Source organism: Pterocles gutturalis, unplaced genomic scaffold (assembly GCF_000699245.1).
Source record: "Pterocles gutturalis isolate BGI_N339 unplaced genomic scaffold, ASM69924v1 scaffold15406, whole genome shotgun sequence".
Taxonomy (NCBI): domain Eukaryota; kingdom Metazoa; phylum Chordata; class Aves; order Pterocliformes; family Pteroclidae; genus Pterocles; species Pterocles gutturalis.
In genome coordinates, this window is record NW_010098180.1 from 1 (window position 1) to 21,813 (window position 21,813).

General features: G+C 37.0%; 1 protein-coding gene across 1 annotated transcript in view; it reads right to left on the minus strand.

Annotated features, from left to right (window-relative positions):
- Positions 1–4,583: 4,583 nt before the first annotated feature.
- The window catches only part of PTPN3 (protein tyrosine phosphatase, non-receptor type 3), a gene marked incomplete at its 3' end in the record, with an annotated part of 44,623 nt that continues 27,393 nt past the window's right edge, over positions 4,584–21,813 (minus strand). Inside the window, exons 9-15 of the mRNA XM_010088090.1 lie at positions 19,995–20,161; positions 19,305–19,395; positions 18,954–19,015; positions 17,959–18,105; positions 15,181–15,309; positions 5,404–5,549; positions 4,584–4,719 (exon numbers count right to left, since the gene is read on the minus strand). Coding sequence (XP_010086392.1) covers positions 4,584–4,719; positions 5,404–5,549; positions 15,181–15,309; positions 17,959–18,105; positions 18,954–19,015; positions 19,305–19,395; positions 19,995–20,161 — 878 coding nt within the window. The remainder of the gene's footprint in view (positions 4,720–5,403; positions 5,550–15,180; positions 15,310–17,958; positions 18,106–18,953; positions 19,016–19,304; positions 19,396–19,994; positions 20,162–21,813) is intronic.

Genomic DNA, 21,813 nt, shown 5'->3' on the forward strand with positions numbered 1-21,813 from the left:
AACTTGCTGAGGGTGCACCCAATCCCACTCTCCATGTTCCCAACAAAGATGTTAAACAACACTGGCCCCAGTACTGACCCCTGAAGAATGCCACTCATCAGCGGTCTCCACTGGGACATTGAGCCACTGATCACAACTCTTTGAGTGCGACCATCCAGCCAATTCCTTATCCAGCAAGTGGTCCTTCTCTGGAATCCACGTCTCTCCAAATTAAAGACAAGGATGTCATGTGGGACTGTGTCAAAGGCTTTGCACATGGCCAGGCAGATGACATCAGTTGCTCTTCCCTTATCCATTAATGCTGTAGCCTCATCGTAGAAGGCCACCAAATTTGTCAGGCACGATTTGCCCTTGGTGAAGCCATGTTGGTTGTCATCAATCACCTCCTTGTTTTCCACGTGCCTTAGGATAGTTTCCAGGAGGATTTGCTCCATGATCTTGCCAGGCACAGAGGTGAGACTGTTCTGTAGTTTCCCTGTGTCTTCCTTTTCTCCCTTTTTAAAAATAGGGGTTATATTTCCACTTTTTCAGTCAGCGGGAACTTCACCAAAGTGCCACGACTTCTCGAATATGATGATGGATAGTGGCTTGGCAACTTAATCTGCCAGTTCCCTCAGGACCCGCAGATGTAACTCATCAGGTCCCATGGACTTGTGCACCTTCAGGTTCTTTAGACGGTCTTGAACCTCATCTTCTCCTACAGTTGTCAGTACTGTTGCTTCTCTTAAACTGATCACTATAAGTATTCTAACCTTGCCAATCCTGCAGTTACATACTGCTGGACACATTTAAGTTATGTGACCAAAAGCACATTTAAAGTTACCATATAGGATATATAGGTCCAACTGCCTTGCTAAAAGCTATTTTTTTTAAAACCCGCTACGCTATTGCAGAAGATAGAGTCACTTTATTTTCCATTTGTGATCAGAGCCCACAGCTCCTTTTGTAACAGAATGGGATCAAATCCTTTGGTATGAATATTTTTGAAGAGCAGTAGCCACTGCAGTAGTTCTGTCACCCAACATTTTGAGCTCATTTAGTTCTTATAAAGTCTTCACAAACTAGATTTATGTTTCTTTTCTGAATTATACTATTTTTTATATATATATATGTATGTATAGCGGCCTTCCAGTACCTGAAGAGGGCCTACAGGAGAGGTGGGGAGGGACTTTTTACAAGGGCATGTAGCGACAAGACAAGGGGCAATGGATTTAAACTGGAAGAGGGCAGATTTAGACTAGATATTAGGAAGAAATTTTTCACTGTGAGGGTGGTGAGGCACCGGAACATTTTGCCCAGAGAAGCTGTGGATGCCCCATCCCTGGAGGTGTTCAAGGCCAGGCTGGATGAGGCTTGGAGCAACCTGGTCTAGTGGAGGGTGTCCCTGCCCATGTCCCGGGGGTTGTAACTAGATGAACTATAAGGTCCCTTCCAACCCAAACCATTCTATGATGCTATCATTCTATTACAAGGACTATTTCTTCCATGATATTGTGATGTACCTTTTTGTTAAAAGCAATTAGCCTGTGAGCCTCTTTCAGAAAAGTGATAGAAGGAGACATTAGCAATAGGACTAGCGCAGAACTAAAAATCCACGTAGCCTGAATAAATTTTTATGATTAACACAAGCCCAAGAACACATAGTGATGGAAATCTAAAGGAACTTACAAAGATCAAAGCATACCTCTCCTCCAAAAGTACTTTTTACTACTGTCAAAACCCCTAAATGAACGCCTTTCTCAAAAGCTCAGTGTCATACATTCAGAGAAGTGCTGCTTCACATTTTCTAAATCCCTTTTTACATCTTTGAAATGTTCTCCCAGCTTCCCTTGTATGTCAACTCTCATCAAGCCTCCAGGAGCATCTGGAAACATCCCCCCAGTATCTCCCTAAAGCACAGGGCTAAAGGATAACGCCTGGACTGTGAAGGACCTTAGGCTGGATTTAAATACCAAGAGTTAGGAATGTTATTCTTGTCCATAACCTGCAATACATTTTTTCTTAAGTACAGAAAAACTTAAAGAAAACTTGAGGATAGAAATTCATTTTCTGCATCTCTATTTTCCTGTCTTGTCTTTCAACCCTTCAGTCAATTACTCCCACCTTCAGTATCACTCTGTTCTTTTGTCTTTATTTCTTAATTATCTTGACTTTTCTCTTCATTGTTATTGTAATTTGCATATTTCTACTGCCTGAACAAACCAAATGTGATATTTAGCTCTCTGTTCCATACTTCTGTTAACTAACACTTCAGCATTGCTTCCTCTGACTCAGACTGACTACTTGTTTTCTTTTATCTGTTGCATGTATTCTTACTGCTACTCAGCTGATAACTAGTTCTATTATGTACATCCTAAAGCACTGCTTTCTGTATTGTTTAGTATTTCCATTTTCTCTTTAATGGAACATAATGTTTGGTTTTCCTTTATTTTTTTTTTTTCTTTTAATGAAAGGCCATACAGTTACACATGTTTTGTTGTAGCTTTATTATTTTGGTTGAAGGTTTTGTTTTGCTGTTCCTGATGACCAATTTACAGGTCTTTGAGAAACTACAGCTTCCACACGATTAACAGCAGACATTAAACTGACCAGTTAATTGCCTTTATGAGTCCATTCTTACTGAGTACACTCTGTCTGATGTTAACACACATGCATCCAGCTATGTCTATCATCTTAGAATTAGAGCACACACAATTCCCACAGGGCAGCTGAATATGCTTCAGGCAAGGCTGTTACAACTGAACAATCCCTCTATTACAACTGAACAATCCCTAATGGCTTCTCCCAGAAGCTCTAAGATGAATATCCAACATGACCCATGGGGCTAGCTGAAATGCAGGCATGGGAATGTGATAAAGCACCCAGGACAGATTAAAATGTTAACATGCAGCTCTTTGATATCCTGCTTTCTCACAGTTGAGTGCTTGCTTCTGTGTCTCATTTACAGCACAGTATGCCAATTCTGCTCACTGGCTTTTCACAACAGTATCTGCATACTTCAAGAATAACAAGTGACTTAGTTTCACAGTATTGCTGCTACAAATCTTCCCTCTCCTGATTGTGCTGATAGTGAACTGTGGAACACAGCAAGCAAGGTAAAGAAACCTATTTTAGATACTCAGTTTTCCACACTCGGGGTCTGATTGTCAGTGTATTTACCGCTATTCCTCGTATTCTTCAGTTACATCAAACTGTAGAGAACAAGGACAATTCCTGATTGTTTACTTCAGGTTCTTATGTCTGATTCTCAAAAAGACGACCACCTCTAGGAAGTTTAAGCCTCAACTTGGTTGGTTTGTTTCAGAAACTGAGGGGTGTGGACAGGTACAACTCCAGAAATCAACATTCAGCTTCCTTAACCTTGATGTTAGCCTTTCTCCTCTTATGATATCTTCTGTCCTAAGTTCAGCTTTCATTTCTGCAAGGAACAGGCAGGGGGCTCTTCAGACATCTCCCTCTTCAACCACACAGTCCCAATGCACTTCTAGAAAGTGCACGCATACCACAGTGAACAACAAGAGTCCCAGCAGCGTGCACGAACAAACTCTGATCACAGAGCACTCTAATGTTACACAAGCAACAGTAATTCCTGACACTTTCACACCCTTTGATAACACAAGACCTTTTCCTTATCTAGTCAATCATAATGCTACCTCCTGCAGCTATTAACATGTTAAAGAACAGAATTTGTCTTCTCAAGTTACCTTCTTCCTTCCTTTGATCAAGTGAAAGCCAAGACATTTCGAAGATCAGATACAGAAATTCTCAATTTAACTGTTGACTTTGTGAGTCTAAACCCCTCTATTTTCATTTGTCATAGGGCATTTAGCTCTCAGAGATAACCCACACTTCATATTCTGTCATCTAACCTCTACTCAAGGAAGTAGAGCCTCCCATCCTTCATCTTTGGTCTCGAATGTCAACATGTTCATTTCCAAAGCTGACAGAAAACTGCCCTCATGATCTCAAAATGCCTTTGAACCGCTTCCATCTTAAAATCATGTTCTACTTTCATATTTCAGTTATTGCCACTAAGCAACTTTTCCTGAATTTCATTCTTGCCCTTTGGTTTTCCAAACTGGAGTAATGCAACAATTCAAAGAAATACATATATCGTTCCCATCAAATTTCTGTTCCTAAAGTGGCCTCCTGAAAAGCCACTTCCTCTCTTCAAATCACACTACAAAAACTTTAATTTTACCTTGAGTTTAATAACTTCCTACAAGGCTCTGTACTAAGAATGAAAAGCAAAAAATTCTAGCTTCTTACAGAGAATTTAGACAAAGGACCATAAACAGATGTTTTGGTCAAGTCTGACTTTGTGCATACTAACTACTTGCAATGTATAGAAATCAATTATCTTTCAACGGCAAGGTAAGAAATATTTACAAAAAAGTTCAATACACATCCCACAAGCAAAGTAGCCTTTGCACCACATTATGCTATGCTAAATGTAGGAAGCATGAAATGCAATGGCAACTGAAGATTCATACAACTAGGCAATTTAAAAAAATTTTAGATGTTTTAAAACTGGACAAGTGCAGTATATATACAGAAAACGAGACTTCCTCTCCATCACTTACTGATGTTTGCACCATCATAGCTCGCTGGTCTCGCATTTTTCGTACAATATCCAGAGGATAAACAGGCTGGTTTCTTTCAATTAAGCACATGGCTGTTTCCATAGTGACTAACACACCAGTGCGACCGATTCCAGCACTGTGAAATGTAACAGAAAAATAGTCTATAAAATTAGGGTTTTGCAATGCATCTGTTCATATCAGAGTCTTACTACTAGGATGCTAAATAGCCTTAGAAATTACAGGAAGACCTTAATAATATTAACACGGAGTGCAAAGCTTATCTTTAAAGCAACTTCAGTAATATTTCCTGCCAATTAATACAAAAACCTGAATTTGTATATAAAGAAAACTAAAACCAAAACCTCACTTAAAGTAAATAGATTTTTCACAATTATAACTGCTTACTAATATAAATGTACTGGTTTGACATTCTTGACTAAAAAAGGCAAGAGCTAATTTACTGCTTCTTGACAAGCAATTGAACAGAAGAAAAAAACTTTGCAGTACCATTTAAACTTAGGTTACAATGGTGCTAGAGGATAAAAATGGAGAACAATTTACATTACAGATTATCAGCTCTGTGATAATTATGTGACTAAGCCATTTCACCAAAAAGTTGCAGGAGAAAGGGAAAGAAAAGAAACTCATCCTTTAGATGTAACATCAGCACTTCTGTCTTCAACAGCGAATGCTAGCATTGCAGAGTTTAACATTTTGATCTAATTCAAGGAATCTCCTGTCTTGCAGACAAACTTTTCAAAGCAAGTGCTTATTCTAGGGCTGAAGCAAATCTCTAATCAGAATTTTAAAACACAAATACCTGCAGTGAACAAGGACTGGCTCATTCTCTACTCTCTTTGGTCTCATACAGGTCACAAACTCCAAAAAGTCCCTGGAGTCATCAGGAACACCATGATCAGGCCAAGCAACATACTGGAGATGGGTGACGGTGTGTTGTTGTTCTGTCTAAAATAAAGAAAGGTTTTCAAAAAGTTCTCAGTGTTATGACTCCTGTATTGACATTTACTAGATACAAGTCATACTTTAAACAGTAAGCATATTCTGCAGGGGCTCCAAGATGAATACGACATCGAAAATGTTTGTAATTTTAAAATTCAGAATAAAGTATGTCCTGGGTTCAGCTGAGACAGAGTTAACTTTCTTCATAATTGCTAGTAAGAGCCTGTGTTTTGTACTTGTGCTAAGAAGAAAGCTGATAACAGTGATGTTTATAGTTGCTGCCAGGACAGCCCAAGGTCTTGTAGCTTCTCTTCTGTGCACAGGTGCAGGAGAAGCTGTGAGGCAGCACAGTCCAAGTACTAGCCTAGGATTTGATCCTAGGTGTAGGACTGAGACCCAAACTGGCCAATAGTCTATTCCATATCATGCACGTCATGCCCAGTATATAGGTGAGGGCTCTCCGGAAGTTGTCTCTCTGCCTCCAGGTCAGCTCTCTTTCCAGGTTGTCTCTCTCATGGTGGTCCCTCTCCCAGGGTTGTCTCCCTCCCTCAGTCAGGTCTTGGTCTGGGACGCTCCGTCTCTTATCTCCTCTCCGGGAGTGAGGTTTTGGGACTCTGCCTGTTTCGGGATCATTAGCCAGGAACAGGCTGAGCCTTGGTCATTGGATGAGCAGTATCACTGTGTATCACTCATTTGCATATTCATATACATTACCATTATGATCATCATTACTATTATTATCAATATTATTGTAGTTTAGTTATTAAATTGTTGTTATCTCAACCCATGAGTCTTTTTTTCCCTTTATCCCTCTAATTCTCTCCCCCCATCCCCAGGAAGGGCGGGGGGAGGAGGGTGAGAGAGCAGCTGTGTGGAGTTGGCTCCCAGCCAAGGGTAAAACTATAACAAGTACAAACATGTAATTCTTAAAAATAATGCAAAACGCATAACATTTTCTAAATAAATGAGATATTAATCTTAAGTTCTGTGATATAAACAGATTTTCTGTTTTTTAATTTATTGACCATTGACCTATTATACATTGACCTCACTGACCTGAGGTAAAACGCTACAAGACTTCGGCACAATAGTACTATACAACAGTTTAGAACAGGATGGAAGAAACAGCTGAAAACAGCAGAACTATTCACCACAACATCAAAATAACAGTGTCTTGGGACTATACAATCACAACTCAACAGGATGGTAATGAGGTTATACATACAATATAGCACTGAGGAATGCTATCCTTGCATACTAGTTCAATGCTGTAAGGTGCACATCACCTGTTCATTACCTGCTACACATTAGGTCCTCCCATTAAAAGAAAAAATGCATGCCTTTTTTTGTCTCATTCAGCAATCCAAATCAATCTCTCAAAGTAAAGCTGCAGATCTATTCTAAATATGCATGTCTTTGCGTACTTATAGGTCGAGTAATAAAACAAAGTTGCCTGCAATATTTGCTAACTCCGGTTTCTGTTAGAAAACAATATCTATATTGTTCATAGATATGTATTCATTATAGATATATGAACAATTTCTGTACGACCCACAGAAGAAATTTTTTCTTTATGGAAGCAGTCTAATTAGTTTAAAACATTCTGTTTTATAAAGAGCTCTTTTTTTTTCACTCAATTTTACCTAAAAAGAAAGTTTCACTAAAGTTTTTTCAGTTTAGCTCTTTGTTAACTTTGGTTATGAAATAACTCAAACATTTTTGACTTCAACTGCTATGTTACAGATGTAACCAATGATTAGGGTGGAAAGGAGAAAAACTAAGACACTCCTGAGCTCTGCTGCATCACGGAATGAAGATATCTCACTCTTTACAAACTGACGCTAGTCTTCACATTGTTCCTTTATTTCTTCAACATGTTCAGCAACAGTTAAACTGTTAGCTTCATTTTATCAGAGTCCATTACTAGACTTGACATTTGACACCCTACTGAAATAAAACTCTCCTTTATCACTGTACTAGTCTATAAAAGCTGGCCCCTCCCTAGTGGTCCACACCAGAATGTTTTCATGATGCCAGTCACTTTAAAAGTTCTTTTTTCCTTTTCTCTTAAATGCACAACTACTGAAATATATGACTTGTTTTATGACTTCAGCTGGTTGCATTCCTCTTCCACTGGAGGAAGTTGTTCCACTCCCAGGGAGTAAAATACAGAAGTAAATATACAGAAGACAGAAAAACGAAAATAAAAACCTAAAATACAGAAGACAGAAAAACTACTGCCTATGTACCAAGTAGAGCCCCAAGGAAATGCATTTATTCCAGTCAAAGTAATTGCAGAAATTTACAATTGCCTCCAGGGAGATGAAGATAAACAACACAGTTCATACTTTGCTTCTTAAAGGCAGAGCTTGAGCAATCACAATTAAAAGGTCTAGCACAGGGCCCAAATGGACAATGTAATCTAACATTAATGACCAAGCTCACTGTAAGACAAATTACATTGGGATCTATCATCCAGGTCAACAAAAGACCCCACCAATGACTAGGATCTCTGCAAGAAAAAGTATGGCTTTTTCCTACTCAGTTTTTCTGCCATTATGTAATTGAGCTTGATCAAACGATTACACTTTAAAATTTTATGAAATGCCACAGATTGAAAAAACACAAAAACATGACAAGAAAGTGTCATTAAAAAGTCCTCTTTTGCAAATCTGCGCGTGCTTACTCACAATCTCTTCAAAAGGGAAATGAGATAACACAGCAATTACATGTAACAGTTTGAGATGATTCTCTTAAATCAGAGACATTTGAATTACAGCATTTGATTGACACAACGACTTGATTAATTCTAAAATTATCCATGAGTGAGTATCCAGTCACCTTCCATGTGCATGAAGAACTTCAAGCTATGCATTGTGGATAAGTGCCAGAGGCACACCTTAGAAGCACTGACAGTGATCTGTAGCATCAAAAGACATTTTATAAGCTCAGAAAAGCGGAGGTAACTCATTTTTTACTTATTAGTAATTCAGGTTCAAATATAGAGAGTTGCTTTTTTTTTAATAGTTCATATACATTAAGAACAACAAGCATGTTACATAAGACTTATTCAGAGTAAGAACACACTGTAAGAGCATGCTGTTAGTCCTCAGAGCCGCTTCTTTTGGTGTGATCATCTTCATTTTCTGTTACATGCCCTACTCATCCCTAGAGATGAACTTAGCTGTTTGTTAATTATTACAGGTATGTGTCAAGCTTCAGTATAGTTTTCTAGTTATTTGTGTTTTGATATAATTAATTTTGATTCTTTTGGTTGGGCTCTTCTGAGATGATTCAAATTGTTAAAAGTTGACCATTACATTACTTGCTTTTCAAAATGCACGAGTATTTAAAAATACTTAATTTTTTATTACTAAGTTAAACCTATTGTAAACTGTAGTTATAGGAATATGAGTTAGAACTAGTTTTCTAATACTTTCATGTCTCATGCAGAAGATATAAAATCAGTACTCCGATGAAGTCTAGGGGTTTTTTTAAAGCTGTCAGCTTTTAAATTCAGAAAATGTCAGCCAAATATCACCACACATGGAAATAACTTGCATTAAAAGACCACCACGGTTACTAAAATCTAGCACTTGTACATTAAAAATAGTGCTAGACTTAGATACTGGTCCCATAGTTAGCCCCACTGTACCTGTCCTATTAAGAATACTTAATTTTTAAACACACTATTTCTGCCAGATTCCGCTTCTTTGTAGTAGCGCAAAATAAAGAGGTAGCTTCTTATTATACTTTGCCATCCAAACCATTATTCTCCGCAAGTCAGCTTAAATCCTTTCTATAATTTTTTTTTTTTTTTTGCACTGAGATGTTCAATGACAGTCATCACTGTAGCATCCTAATGACTGACAAATGTAGAATTTATCTTTATAAAATCTGGCTTTATTAGTCCTGTTTTATAAGTCTAAACTCACAGAAAACGAGATGGAAAGAGTTGCTCACGGCCTGGTTGCTGTTTACCTAACTTGACACTATATACCTTGTTAAAAAAAAAATTAAAGTTTTATGCACTTGCATGGACTAATTTCAATTGAATTTGTGTATTTGGTATTTCCACAACTCAGCTTAAAAATGGTGGATTAAAAAAAAAATGAGTCCAAACAATTTCCAGACTCCAGTGACACTTCTGGATTATGTAATTTGCCCAGTTTATCATCAGCCATTTGGCCAACATTTAGCTGCTTAATGGCATTGACCTACATTTACTTGGGAAGCAGACACAGAGGTCTAAGAGATCATATCTGTCCCAAGTTATTTGTTACTGTCTTTCAGACAATGGTTAGATGTAAGCATCTTACTGAAAACGTAACTTCATTGTGGTTAAGATAGTATCCTGGATTTTGCTCAAAAACACAGGGTAAAGACACATGATCTTTTCTAATAAGTCTGCCATTGGGATTACAACTCCTGACAAAGTATAGGGCTGTCAGAGATAATGCCTCAAAAGGCTGCTGTAACACTTGCAAAACAATGCAAAAACATTAGGATGTCAAGACCTCCAGCCACAAAAATATCCATTCTTCAACTTTCTGTAGTTTCCAGCCTTGCTTACTGTAATTACACCAAAAGAGGTAGGCTTCCTTGTTTAATTCTCCTAAAATGACTCTCCTGGATTAATAAAAGAATTGAGTTTAGACACAGTTTAGAATGATAATACTCACATAGAAAGAAGGAAATTCAGACTTGAAAGGTCAACCTTAATTTTGACTTTTCTTAAAATCCAAGCAATTGATTTTGCATGTCAGCTTTTCATTTATTATCCTTTTTGGTCTAGGTTAGAATATAATATTCAAATTAAATAAAAAACAATGTAGAACTACATTAACCCTGAAGTGGTCCTATTATCTTGAAAGCAGGAAAAAGTATGCTCTTTGCTAGTGGTCTTCACAAATATGCCTTGAAAGCTGAAACTCAGTGATCAGGGTTAAGGCCTAGTTCTGAAGAGCAGACACTTTGGCAGTGGTTATTTCTTTGGACCACTGTTCCCACCTCATTATGCTTCTGTATATCCTTGCTGTAAAACCTTTAATCTGTTCTTCAGCTCTTCACTATTCCAAACCAACTCATTTTCTTCTGCCACGAGTATTTGACATAAGAGAACATGTTCAGCACACTTTACAAAGAAGCCTTTAAAATACCTCTGCACTGCGACAGGTCTGTTCAAGACGTTTATGGGATGGTCAGATTAATACAGATTTATTTGGAAAGAGAAAATATAAGGTATTGTTTAATGAGTGGAAGCAAAAGCTTCCATGACCCAATCTAAGAATCTTTAACATGAGCAAAGTCAACATCTCACCCGCAAACAGTTGTATGACGCATATCTTGCAAAGACGACAAATGGCGTGGAAAGCCTCAGCCCAAACAATTAAGAACTGTAAAAATTGCAGAGATTCTATATTCATCTGTTTACAGCAGAAAGTGCTGGCAGTATATGCATTTACATTGCTGCCTTTGTTTCATCTAATATAAATGTAACACAGTCACTATAAGGCCTACATGCTGGTGATTCATAAACAGAAAGATACCAGTCATTCTTCATTTTGCAGTTTTACCTCCTCCCGTCAGCAAACAGCAATATCCTTCCTTAGCAAAATGAATTTATGCTTAATCTTCAATTGGTTTGAATTGCTGCATCAATTTATTTTCTTTTTCTTCAAACCATCCCCTCCATCATTGTGATGGCCATGGAAAGTGATAGCTTTTAAATTAAAAAGAAGCTTATCTCCCCAGAGTCCTCTATTTGCATTGTCATTGTACAATCATACTAAACAGTCCCCATTATGACACAAGGAATTGTCTTCATTACCTTGACCTGGGTTGCTTAAAAGGGGTAAGTGCTCTCTTGTGGCACTCACTCCTCATCCATTATAGCAATGGTATAATTTGTCTTTAAAGAATGAAATTCAATCAATTTTTAAACATCTTGAATTTTTTTTCTTTTTGTTTGAATGACTTAGTTTAGTTAATAAAAATGATCAGGTGGAAGAATGACAGGGCACTTTGGAAACAACTAACAAGGTGTGGCAACAATGAACATAAGACATGGCAGAATAAAAAAAAACAAACTTGCAAAACTACAGTTCTTCAAAGGTATGTGAGTAATATGCTTTAGTAAGTATGGTCTCCACAGCCTTGCTAAGTTCCATGTCTGCGTTCTAGTCACACTTAATTGAAATAAAGAAAAATGCTTTTGCTGCAGGATAGCTTTCAATCTTGGTCTTGAAAGGAAAAGGCAGAAAATTAATCCTTATTTCATTTCATGAGGCTTAAAAAGGTTACAAATATTTCACACATTTGCTGATCTTCAACTTACAGGTAAAGCAGCACTAAGTTAAACCTCATCAGAAAAACCATAAAAAGTTTCTTGTTCCTCAAGTCTTCTGAATGTATATGAACAAAAGGCCAAGGGCATAATTTAATAAACTTCTCTTTTGAGCTATTTTCCCCTAAAGGCAGACTTGAAGTCCGTGCACTTAATTCACAGGAAACTCTTTCACATATATGCTTTTCCAACAGAAATCATGTCTCTTAAGCTTTATCCATCTTACTATTGAAAGCTAAGTGTCTTCAAAAAGACCAGTCCAATGATACTCACATTAGTTCAGGGAATAATAAAACACTCATTTGAATTCAGATGACTTTTTATGTATTCTTCAAAGAATACAACAGCAATATATGTGAGAGGTAGTACATATACAGCTTTGCAAAGTCTGCTCAAACACAAGATGCCTCCAGAAGAATACATTTGGTCAGCTTTAAGCAGCTCAAATGACATGTAAAGTAGGAGATATTTCAGCATTTCAGAGAGTTCTTTTGCTGTGTTTTAAGAAGCTATGACTTTCATTCCATTTCAAATTTTTTACTTTTTATTTCCATCTGAAACGCCAAATGCACACACAGCTATCAATTACTAAGGCCATATTTTTACTGTATGGCAAGCTCACTGTTGAGTGTTCTTTTAAGTGTAGACACTTAAGTGTACAAATTAACTTGCCTTTAGTGAAACAACAACAGAAAAACAAAATACAAGACCCCCTCAAAACAACCTTGCCCTCACCACAACAACCACACATCCACCTAGGACTAGCTTTAGCATGCTTCTGTCTAACCTAGATGAAATCTATGCAAGCATATGCCTTCGCATGAGAAATTATGTTCTCAACTGAGAGCTACTATGAGACAACTTACGCAGATGAAGATCCTTGTAACTTTCATATCTGTTAACATGTCCACAAAGGCACACTATGTTCTCACATAACCTTTACCTCAAAAAGAATTAACTTGTACTAAAAAAAAAAATGATTTCTCCATTCTCATTAATATTTTGTCTTATCACATGCTAGTAAATAGACACCTGAAGTGAAAACACATACTGAACACAGTCATCAGTGAATTAACTCAAAATTATGCACTAGTTTGATAAATACTAACACCAAGAAAAAGAACCGTTATTTGAAAAGAGTAAACTAATATTTACATGAAGCATTAGCTAATCAAAGTTAATTGCCAATCAACTAATTTGAGTGACAGGGACTAAAAGCTCATCTACATGTACTCTGCAGTACTGCTTTAATGAAGGTAATTTCTTCTTTGCTGTCATTCAAGTTTATCACTTACAGATCAATTGGCTGAAAAACTGAACCAAAAATCATGCTACTCCCTGACTGGATGATTTCTCTTAGTCAGAAACTGAAACACCATAAACCATCTTAACTGAAAGACCTTTAAGCCCAGAAAGCCAACTGTATCACAGAATCACAGAATGTTAGAGATTGGAAGGGACCTCGAAAGATCATCTAGTCCAATCCCCCTGCTGAAGCAGGAATCCCCCTGCCAGAGCCTTCTCACCATGTAACTCCTAACTGTTCTCTGAACAAGGGTGGTGTTTGTTTTTTTTTTTTCTATATGTGAAAATAGTAGCTTTTTTTTTTAAAAAAAAGTAATATGATAGACACTACTTCATCATCCTATGCATCTTCAAAGTGTAAACGGACATCAGCAGCTCAGTGCTGGACACTGAAAAGTATACTAGCTGAGGAGTGCTGGTCCTCTGAGCAGCACAAACATCAGGGTGTCCAGCAGACTGGACAGACTCATGCTGAGATGCACCTGTGTGCTGCCTGAAGGATGCACCTTCACAGAATCACAGAATGTTAGAGATTGGAAGTGACCTCAAAAGATCATCTAGTCCAATCCCCCTGCCGGAGCAGGAACACCTAGATCAGATCACACAGGAACGCATCCAGGCGGGCTTTGAATGTCTCCAGAGAAGGAGACTCCACAACCTCTCTGGGCAGCCTTTTCCAGTGCTCTGCCACCCTCACCGTGAAGAAGTTTTTTCTCATATTCAAGTGGAACCTCCTATGTTCCAACTTGAACTCATTGCCCCTTGTCCTATCACTGGATGTCACAGAGAAGAGCCTGGCTCTATCCTCCTGACACTCACCCTTTACGTATTTATAAACATTGATTAGGTCACCCCTCAGTCTCCTCTTTTCCAGGCTAAAGAGACCCAGCTCCCTCAGCCTTTCCTCATCAGGGAGATGCTCCATTCCCTTCATCATCTTTGTGGCTCTGCGCTGGACTCTCTCCAGCAGTTCTCTGTCCCTCTTGAACTGAGGGGCCCAGAACTGGACACAATATTCCAGATCTGGTCTCACCATCTACTTAACTACACAGAAGTTTAAAAGACTGACTAGTATTTGAACTGTAAACTAGCATTTGGTCAGGGCACTGTGATTTCTTACACATGTATCTTATGATGGCAAAAAACATTCATCTTTTTAGAAAATACTAGTGACCACAGAATTTTGGAAAAGAGATGAAGAGGGAAGTGTATAAGAAATGTAGGACAGGACAACCTACAAACAAAAGCCAAACTTCATCCCCTAAATTTAGGTTGTGGAAAGTCCAGATGTGATCTGAACATAGATTTCACAACACAAGTTGATACACAAGAAGTATTCTATGTATTTAACTTTCTCTTTGCCTTATAACCCTTCCATCACAATAAAATATTAACAGCTACAGAATATAAGTACCTTACACAAATTGACCACATTTCAATTGAGTTATATAAGGATTTTTTTTTTTTTTAAGATCTGACTAAAGACAAGGAAAAGGAACTGGTGAGATTTTGCATCTTCTCTCAAGACAACATTATTACGCTTCACTTTTGTTAGCTATTCTAGCTGTATGTGCCATTAATGAAATGACCCATATTTCATCCTTGAAAGAGCATAGTTACTTAGAAAAAAAAACTCTAATTGAAAATTGAAATACCTGTGAAGTCAGTGATTGCAAAACAACTGTTTACAGAAAAGCACTTAATTTCTTTATGAATCTTATTACAGCACCTGTGCAGCATAATGCATTAATGTATTACAGAACTTCAAAAAGTATGTTTTGAAGAAGCTCTAAAGAAATAATGATACAGTGTTCATTCCTATAGCATATACATATTTTTATAAAGATGTGTGTGTATGTATATATACACACACACGTACAGTCACACACAGAGATGTACATGCTCAGATGCAGAGTCTAAATCTACCTATCTATGTGTGTATTCATTCATCTTGCTTGGGCATAATTAAAGATAACGGGCATTTACCTCAAGATGTGTAATCACCATTTCTCTAACAACATAAGCAATCGTACAATCTTCAGAGTGGCATCTGACACGAAAGCTGCCATATTGCATTACATCTGGTGGATCAGGCCAATACTGATGACACTTGGTCTGTAAAGAAAATTAAGCACACATCAAGACTCTATACAAACACTACTGTTTCCAGCCTCCCTTCCTATGCTATGGTTCAGTGAATTCAAGGAGCAGTAAAAAATCTGTTCTGGTTTGTTGGTGAGGTGTTTACATCCAAATTGGAACATAAGATGACAAAACAGGCTAAATTCTCTATAAACTTCTGTTTTAGTCATTTAAAATAAAAATTCAGGTAAACTGGATGCAAGATGCTTTCTGTCTGGTTCTTACCTGCAGTTGCTAAAATGAATTCTCAAGGCATAAGGTCTTCTGCTGCTGCTAGTAAAGAGGCTGATGGTCAGATCCCTACCACTCTGCTGCCGAAATGATAAAGTATTCCCTTTCTGGTTCACCTTCTAAAGGTAGATAAGATAGGCATTGTACCTGTAACTTTTCTAGAAACAATCCTAATGCCAATATCTATTCCTCCTTTTAAAAGGTAAGCTTAGAGCAGCACTGATGACAGAAAGTCTGCCACCTCATTTCCCATCTAATCAAAGACTGAAACATTGTGGAATAGGACTGAACTTGAAAAAGTATTCCAGTGAGATACTAGTTCAGTGAAACCTTTGCCCGCTGAAGACAGCTCAAGTTTGCCCATCAACATAAGGGTTTCAACATTTCATCCCAGTAATTTAATATTCTCATCTTCCACTTCTGCAACTCCAGTCTTGTAAATAATTGGCATCATCCAATATAAACCAAGTAGTTTCTGTGTACAAGTCCGCTGGATTTATAAGAAAGGCATACTAAAGCAAAAGTCCAATTGAGCTCTAAGAAAATCCAAGGGATTAATAAAATAAACCTCTTGACACAACTCCCCAGACACTGTACTGAAAATTTTTTTTAATTGTGTGTGACCAAAACAGCTGAGCCATAACTGTCCCCTTCACTGCCTATACATTTTAGTAATAATTACTAGCTCCAAAACAAACCCAACAAACCGATATTCCCAACATGTTTATAAATTAGCTTTAGTTAATTTGGATTGTCTATCAACTTATCAACATTGCTCGTGCCATTTACAACTTTTTTTGCCTATAACTTCTTTTTAAACTAATATATAGTGGCAAGAGCTGGAAATTTTGAAAAGTTAAAGTTTCTTAATTCTACCTTTCTTAGGGCTCAATTTTCAACGGCTTGAAATTCTGATTTTAGTCATTATGCCTGAAACTTTTACTGTAGTAGTTTATCTGTCTTTCCCCTTTAAATTCAAGCCAAAATAATGCAATCATTTCTAAAAAATGAATATTACTGGAGCAAAAAAAGGTTTTTTTATCCTATAATATAAATCTTACCATCATTGAAAAGAGATATTCTAGAATGTAAAACCAGGGTTTGCTAAAAGGTTTGTCATTTGACAACAGGGATACCCTGTCAAGAACATACACCTTTTTCTGTTACTGAAAATTCACCCACAAACTGGGAAAACGTAAATTATCTCTGAAAGTAAACAAAACTCAGAAAACATGTCTGGAAGATAAAGGTACATTCCAACTCACTGGGCAAAGTACAGACTAGTACTACCCTGTGTTTCTCCTCAATACAAGGAAAAGAAAGCAGGAAGCTATTTTGACTGAAATATGGTTGAAAGATGAAGGGAGCATTTTTGTGTCAGATGGTGTTCAATAACATCGGTCTCTGCGAACAGCTACCTGAACATGGTTAAAATCTGTTCCTTTTCAGCTTCCACACTTCTTTCATGGAGTTCAAGGAGGAATTACATTGTTGCTTAATTGTCCTTACTCACATGTCAATAATTATGCTGATTAGGACCTCAAATAGTCACTTTCTTGCTTTTCAAAAACACTGGTTTTGGATGTGACATAAATTTCATAGTGTAGGATAAATCACATAGGACATAATGATAAAGGCTACAGTGAAGGCATATAACAGTCATCATCTTCTCCACCTCTTAAGAATACTGTTCAGTTTCCAGCTTCTAAAACGTCAAAAACAATCCCTATATGTACATTAATAATCTAAAAACTTAATCTTTAAAACAAAAAGGATACATTAAATCAAGGTACAACAGAATGCACTAGATACTGCTTTAATTTTGGCTGTATTATTCTGAAATTAATAGAGTGTTACAATTAATTATTTTAATTCTGTTTAAATAAATCAGAGCAATTTTAGGAAAGAACCTGCAAAATAAATGAAAGAAAGCAGGTTAAATAATTCTGACCACCAGCACGCTAAAACTAGTGAAAACTAGTAAGTACTGCAACGGCAGACCCTTGTTTGAAGCCAGACTGCAAGTTTTGCTCAACCTGCTCAATGCTTCCAGACATCTGCTGAATCATTAAGAGAGCAACTGCCACATGGAGCCCAGTTCTCCAGGGGAAGGGGGGAGAAAGGACAGTGGGTAATACCTGATTGATCAGCAAAATGGAGTCAATGCAGTGATTTCTGTTTATCAGACAGCTGGTTTGTTTTCAAATCAGCATAACAAAAAGAAAGTTGCAGCATATCTGTTCCTCTAAGTAATTTAGAAAGCCTGGTCTTCAGAGAAATGATTCCATAGAATAAGCTGGCCTATTTTAGGGTAATTGAATCATAACAATGGCAAAAAAAGTTTAAAGGCACAGTACAATTTTTCAGCATACAAAGAATCTGATCACTTACTCGTCCTCGTTCAGTGAGAGTTGTCAACATGATGATCAGTGACAACTTGTGATCCCAGACCACTTGCCAGAAGTGTGCACATGTGTGTGGAAGAGGCCCCTGAGTAGCAATGTACCTGTTCACAATGCCCACAGAAGGAATTTCCATCTATAAAGAGAAAAAAAAAAAACCTATATAAACTTTGCTCTCACTACTCAAGCACTATTTTAATTCAGCATTTCATTCAAATGGGAAGTTTTGAGGGAAGATTAAGGTGGCAAGCTGAGTAATAAGACAATCAAAATCACAATTTCTTATGTGAAAAATCTTTAAACTTAAACCAGGTGTATACTATAGGTTCTATAGTCCTTCACGTTAAACTAGGAAGAGATGACTAATACTGAAAATGTATTTGAAAACTTGAAATTGCAAAGCTTTCCAAATTTTCTTTAATATTTAGTAAAGAATAATGGCAAGGTATTCCAAAAATACACTAGCAAAAGCTGTTTACTGCCTGATACAGTAAGTTATAGTTGATTCTGTGATTTACGTGTTTAAGTATCTGAAATAAACATATATATATATGTATATTGTCTCCTCTTTTCCCTGTCTCGCAGCCTATACACGATTAGGGCAATCAGGGCTCTGGTTTATCTTTTTGACCCTTCATAGCATAGTTGGCAGGCCATAAGTGGTTCTAGAGGAAAAAAGGCTTAGTTTTAAGCTATAGGAGACAACCTCAGCATTTGCAGTATACGGAAAGGTAAAACTATTTTTACTGGTTAAAGACTCTGCACATATCACAGTGTATACCACATGCTTCCATCTACTGTGTATCAGGCTGGCCGCTTGTTTCACAAGAGACACCTCCTCTTTTACATTATGAATCTTTAAATCTTTTACATTTACAAATCCCCAAAACAGAAAATAAGAAACCTGTATTCCTTAAAAAGGCTAAATTTAGCCTGCTATTGTAATATATAAAGTGAGCAAATGCAGGTCTCTGTATGACTTACATTCACATAATTTGCATTAATGTAATCTTCGTCTCCTTGCAATATTATCCTTGTGGCATCATCTGCACACAGAAAACCAAGAGGGAATAAAATTAGCAATTAAGGGGCATGCTTACCTTCTATTAAGTAAAAAATCTGAGGAGTTGCAGACACAAATAGCAGAATACAAAGGAGAACAGATTACCCTTCAGAAAATAAAATGAACTTTGTTTATATATGATAAATGAACTTTGATAAATATGACTTTGATTATATAATGAAATCTTTAATCAAGAAGTCCCACACAGCAGTTTTATAAGCTAACATGTAGAGGATAAAGCAAAATAGGCAGAACCTGAACTTAATACTCACAAGGTAGAACGTCTTTGTATCTATTCTTGTCCATATTCTGAGGTACCTTTGCACATGTAACAGCCAACCCTGGTTTCTTTCTATAAAGTTGCTGCAAAACAGAGTGAAAAATGGTAGGATTTTGAGGCATGTGATTATGCTATATACACACTAAACAGATGCACATGAAAATAAATAGACTGAAAAAAGACCACGTTATTTTCCTTAATCTTTTTCCTAACCATCTGCAAAAGTCACCTGAGAAATTTTTGTATTGTATTTACATGTTTAAGGAAGATTTACAATACGGTTCCATACATAAAATGGAATGAAAGAAATAGGAGGCTAAAACCCCTTACTTTGGGAGAAAAGAAACAACACAGAAAAAGGTTATTCTACTGTGAGATTTACTGAATCCTAAGACTCAGTATCACAGCTCACCACGTTTTTCAACTTGAACATCATAAACAAGCCATGTGAGAAGAGAACTTGATAATATATGTAACTGAACAACTTCTATCAGTTATAACAAGTTCCGTCTTACTAGAGCCAAGTTGTAATTTCTGCTTTTTTTGGGAGACAAGGAAGAATAACTGAACATTAAGCAACAATTCTGGAGCTTCATTATTAGCCATATTATTAGCTTACATTACTTGCTGGTCACAGATATTGGTCTATATTAATGGCATTTGAGACTTGAGTATTACCTACCTCAAACTGAATAAGGACGGTCCCACTTTCAAGCCCCTTCCTTAGCTGCTCCATAGATTCCTCCAGTGTATCACCACCATATGCAGAACAGACAGGAAGAAGAGATTCTGGGAGATTGTGGGAATCAGCTTCATCTTCTGATTTAGGCTCCACAAACTGCTTAACTACTGAAAGATGTATTGAACTTTAAAATCTTTGTTACATACAGCATTAATGTGTTTGCAAAATATATTAAAATTTACCAGCTTGCCAGAACAAAGTTTGCAAAGACAAGGCCTCAGGAAAGCAAGTAGCAAAACATTTAACTGCAGTTCTTTATGTACTATTTTACTGTAGAAACTACTAAGAGCAAAATGTCCTTAGGACCTTTCAGAAAATGAAACTCCTCAAGGTGAGTATCTATGAAGGCAAAGAATTTGACCTCCAAGCACAAAGAGTTTTTGCTGCAACCTTGTCTTACAGAATTAACTGCTGAATAGGCTAATAAATAACAACATCCACCATAGTAAAACACAAATGAGTTTTCCCTAAAAAAGTTTAGTAAATAATTAATGGTATATCTCTATAAGAACCTTATGCAAGTTTGGACCACCAACAGCAAAATGAACACAAACATACTTGTATTGTACTTCCTTGCCATTAGAGAAGCAACTTTAGTATCTTTAGCAATTTCTTATGCTAACAGTGAAGGAACTAATTTAATAAGCTACAAAAAAAAAATCATTAGTCAGTTTTCTGACATTCCTTGCTAACATGTTGAAGAACATGACAAACATTAATGAACTAATCTACACAGCTGTTCTGTCTCTATGAAGGCTATTGTATCACCAAAAGTTTTCCAGTTGTGGTTATGCTCTGCAATAATCAGAATGGCTCATACCTGCCAAACTTCAGAAAATGGGAAGCTGTTCATACTCATACCTATACAAACAAATGGCATGGAGCCACAGGTTATCTTTAGCTAAGAGCAGACTTCTCTTATCTTCAAGTAGGAAGGGGACTAGAAAATTTAACGGAAGACTAAATACTGCATAGAGCCAGTGGAAAAATAGGAGCAGGACTGTTCAGGGAAAACAAGAACAAGAGCCCATCTGTCTTCCTAGAGCACATGAAATTTTAAATAAATGCTACGGAAGTACATATCATTTAGGCAGTTTTATTCCCTCCTGTTTCCCAGTGAAGCATAAACCCTTCAGATTTTTAAGTCTTAATGTAATCATAAACTCTGTGCAAAGCCCTTACATAGTCATGTATGTTAAGGTCTTACCATAGCTCTTAAGGAAAGTAATAAACTGGAAGTTTCACACCATCTGAAAGCTCTTGGGATCTGCATGTGTTTAAATACGAAGCAAGAAAAACCAAGCTGGATGGGTTCCCCATATTTAAATACACAGGCTTAAGACCCTGCATATTTCAGAGATCGTCTCCTGTTTGCTGGCAGCAGTTTAGCAAGTAGCCAGCACAGGTCAGGCTCAGTATTGTCACAAAATGTCTGTTGTAAGAATGGAAAGAAAGAAAAGAAGAAGGAAAAAAAAACCCCAAAACTACACAAACCAGCTTATTTGACTTGTTTCATTGTATAATTCTGCTGGGGAACAGCCCATGGGTATTTCCAAACCTGCAACTGGGGATTTGTGAAATTATGCTATATTTACCAAAAAAAAAAAATAAAAAAATCCCAAAACAATAAGCTTTTGCAAGAGATTATTTGTTCTAATAGATTTTTAGACTTAAAAAGAAGAAATTCTAACTTGATAGATTCCTTGTTGCAGTGGTAAGAACCTCTGTCGTTAAAACTATTTGTACGATTAACTCAAAT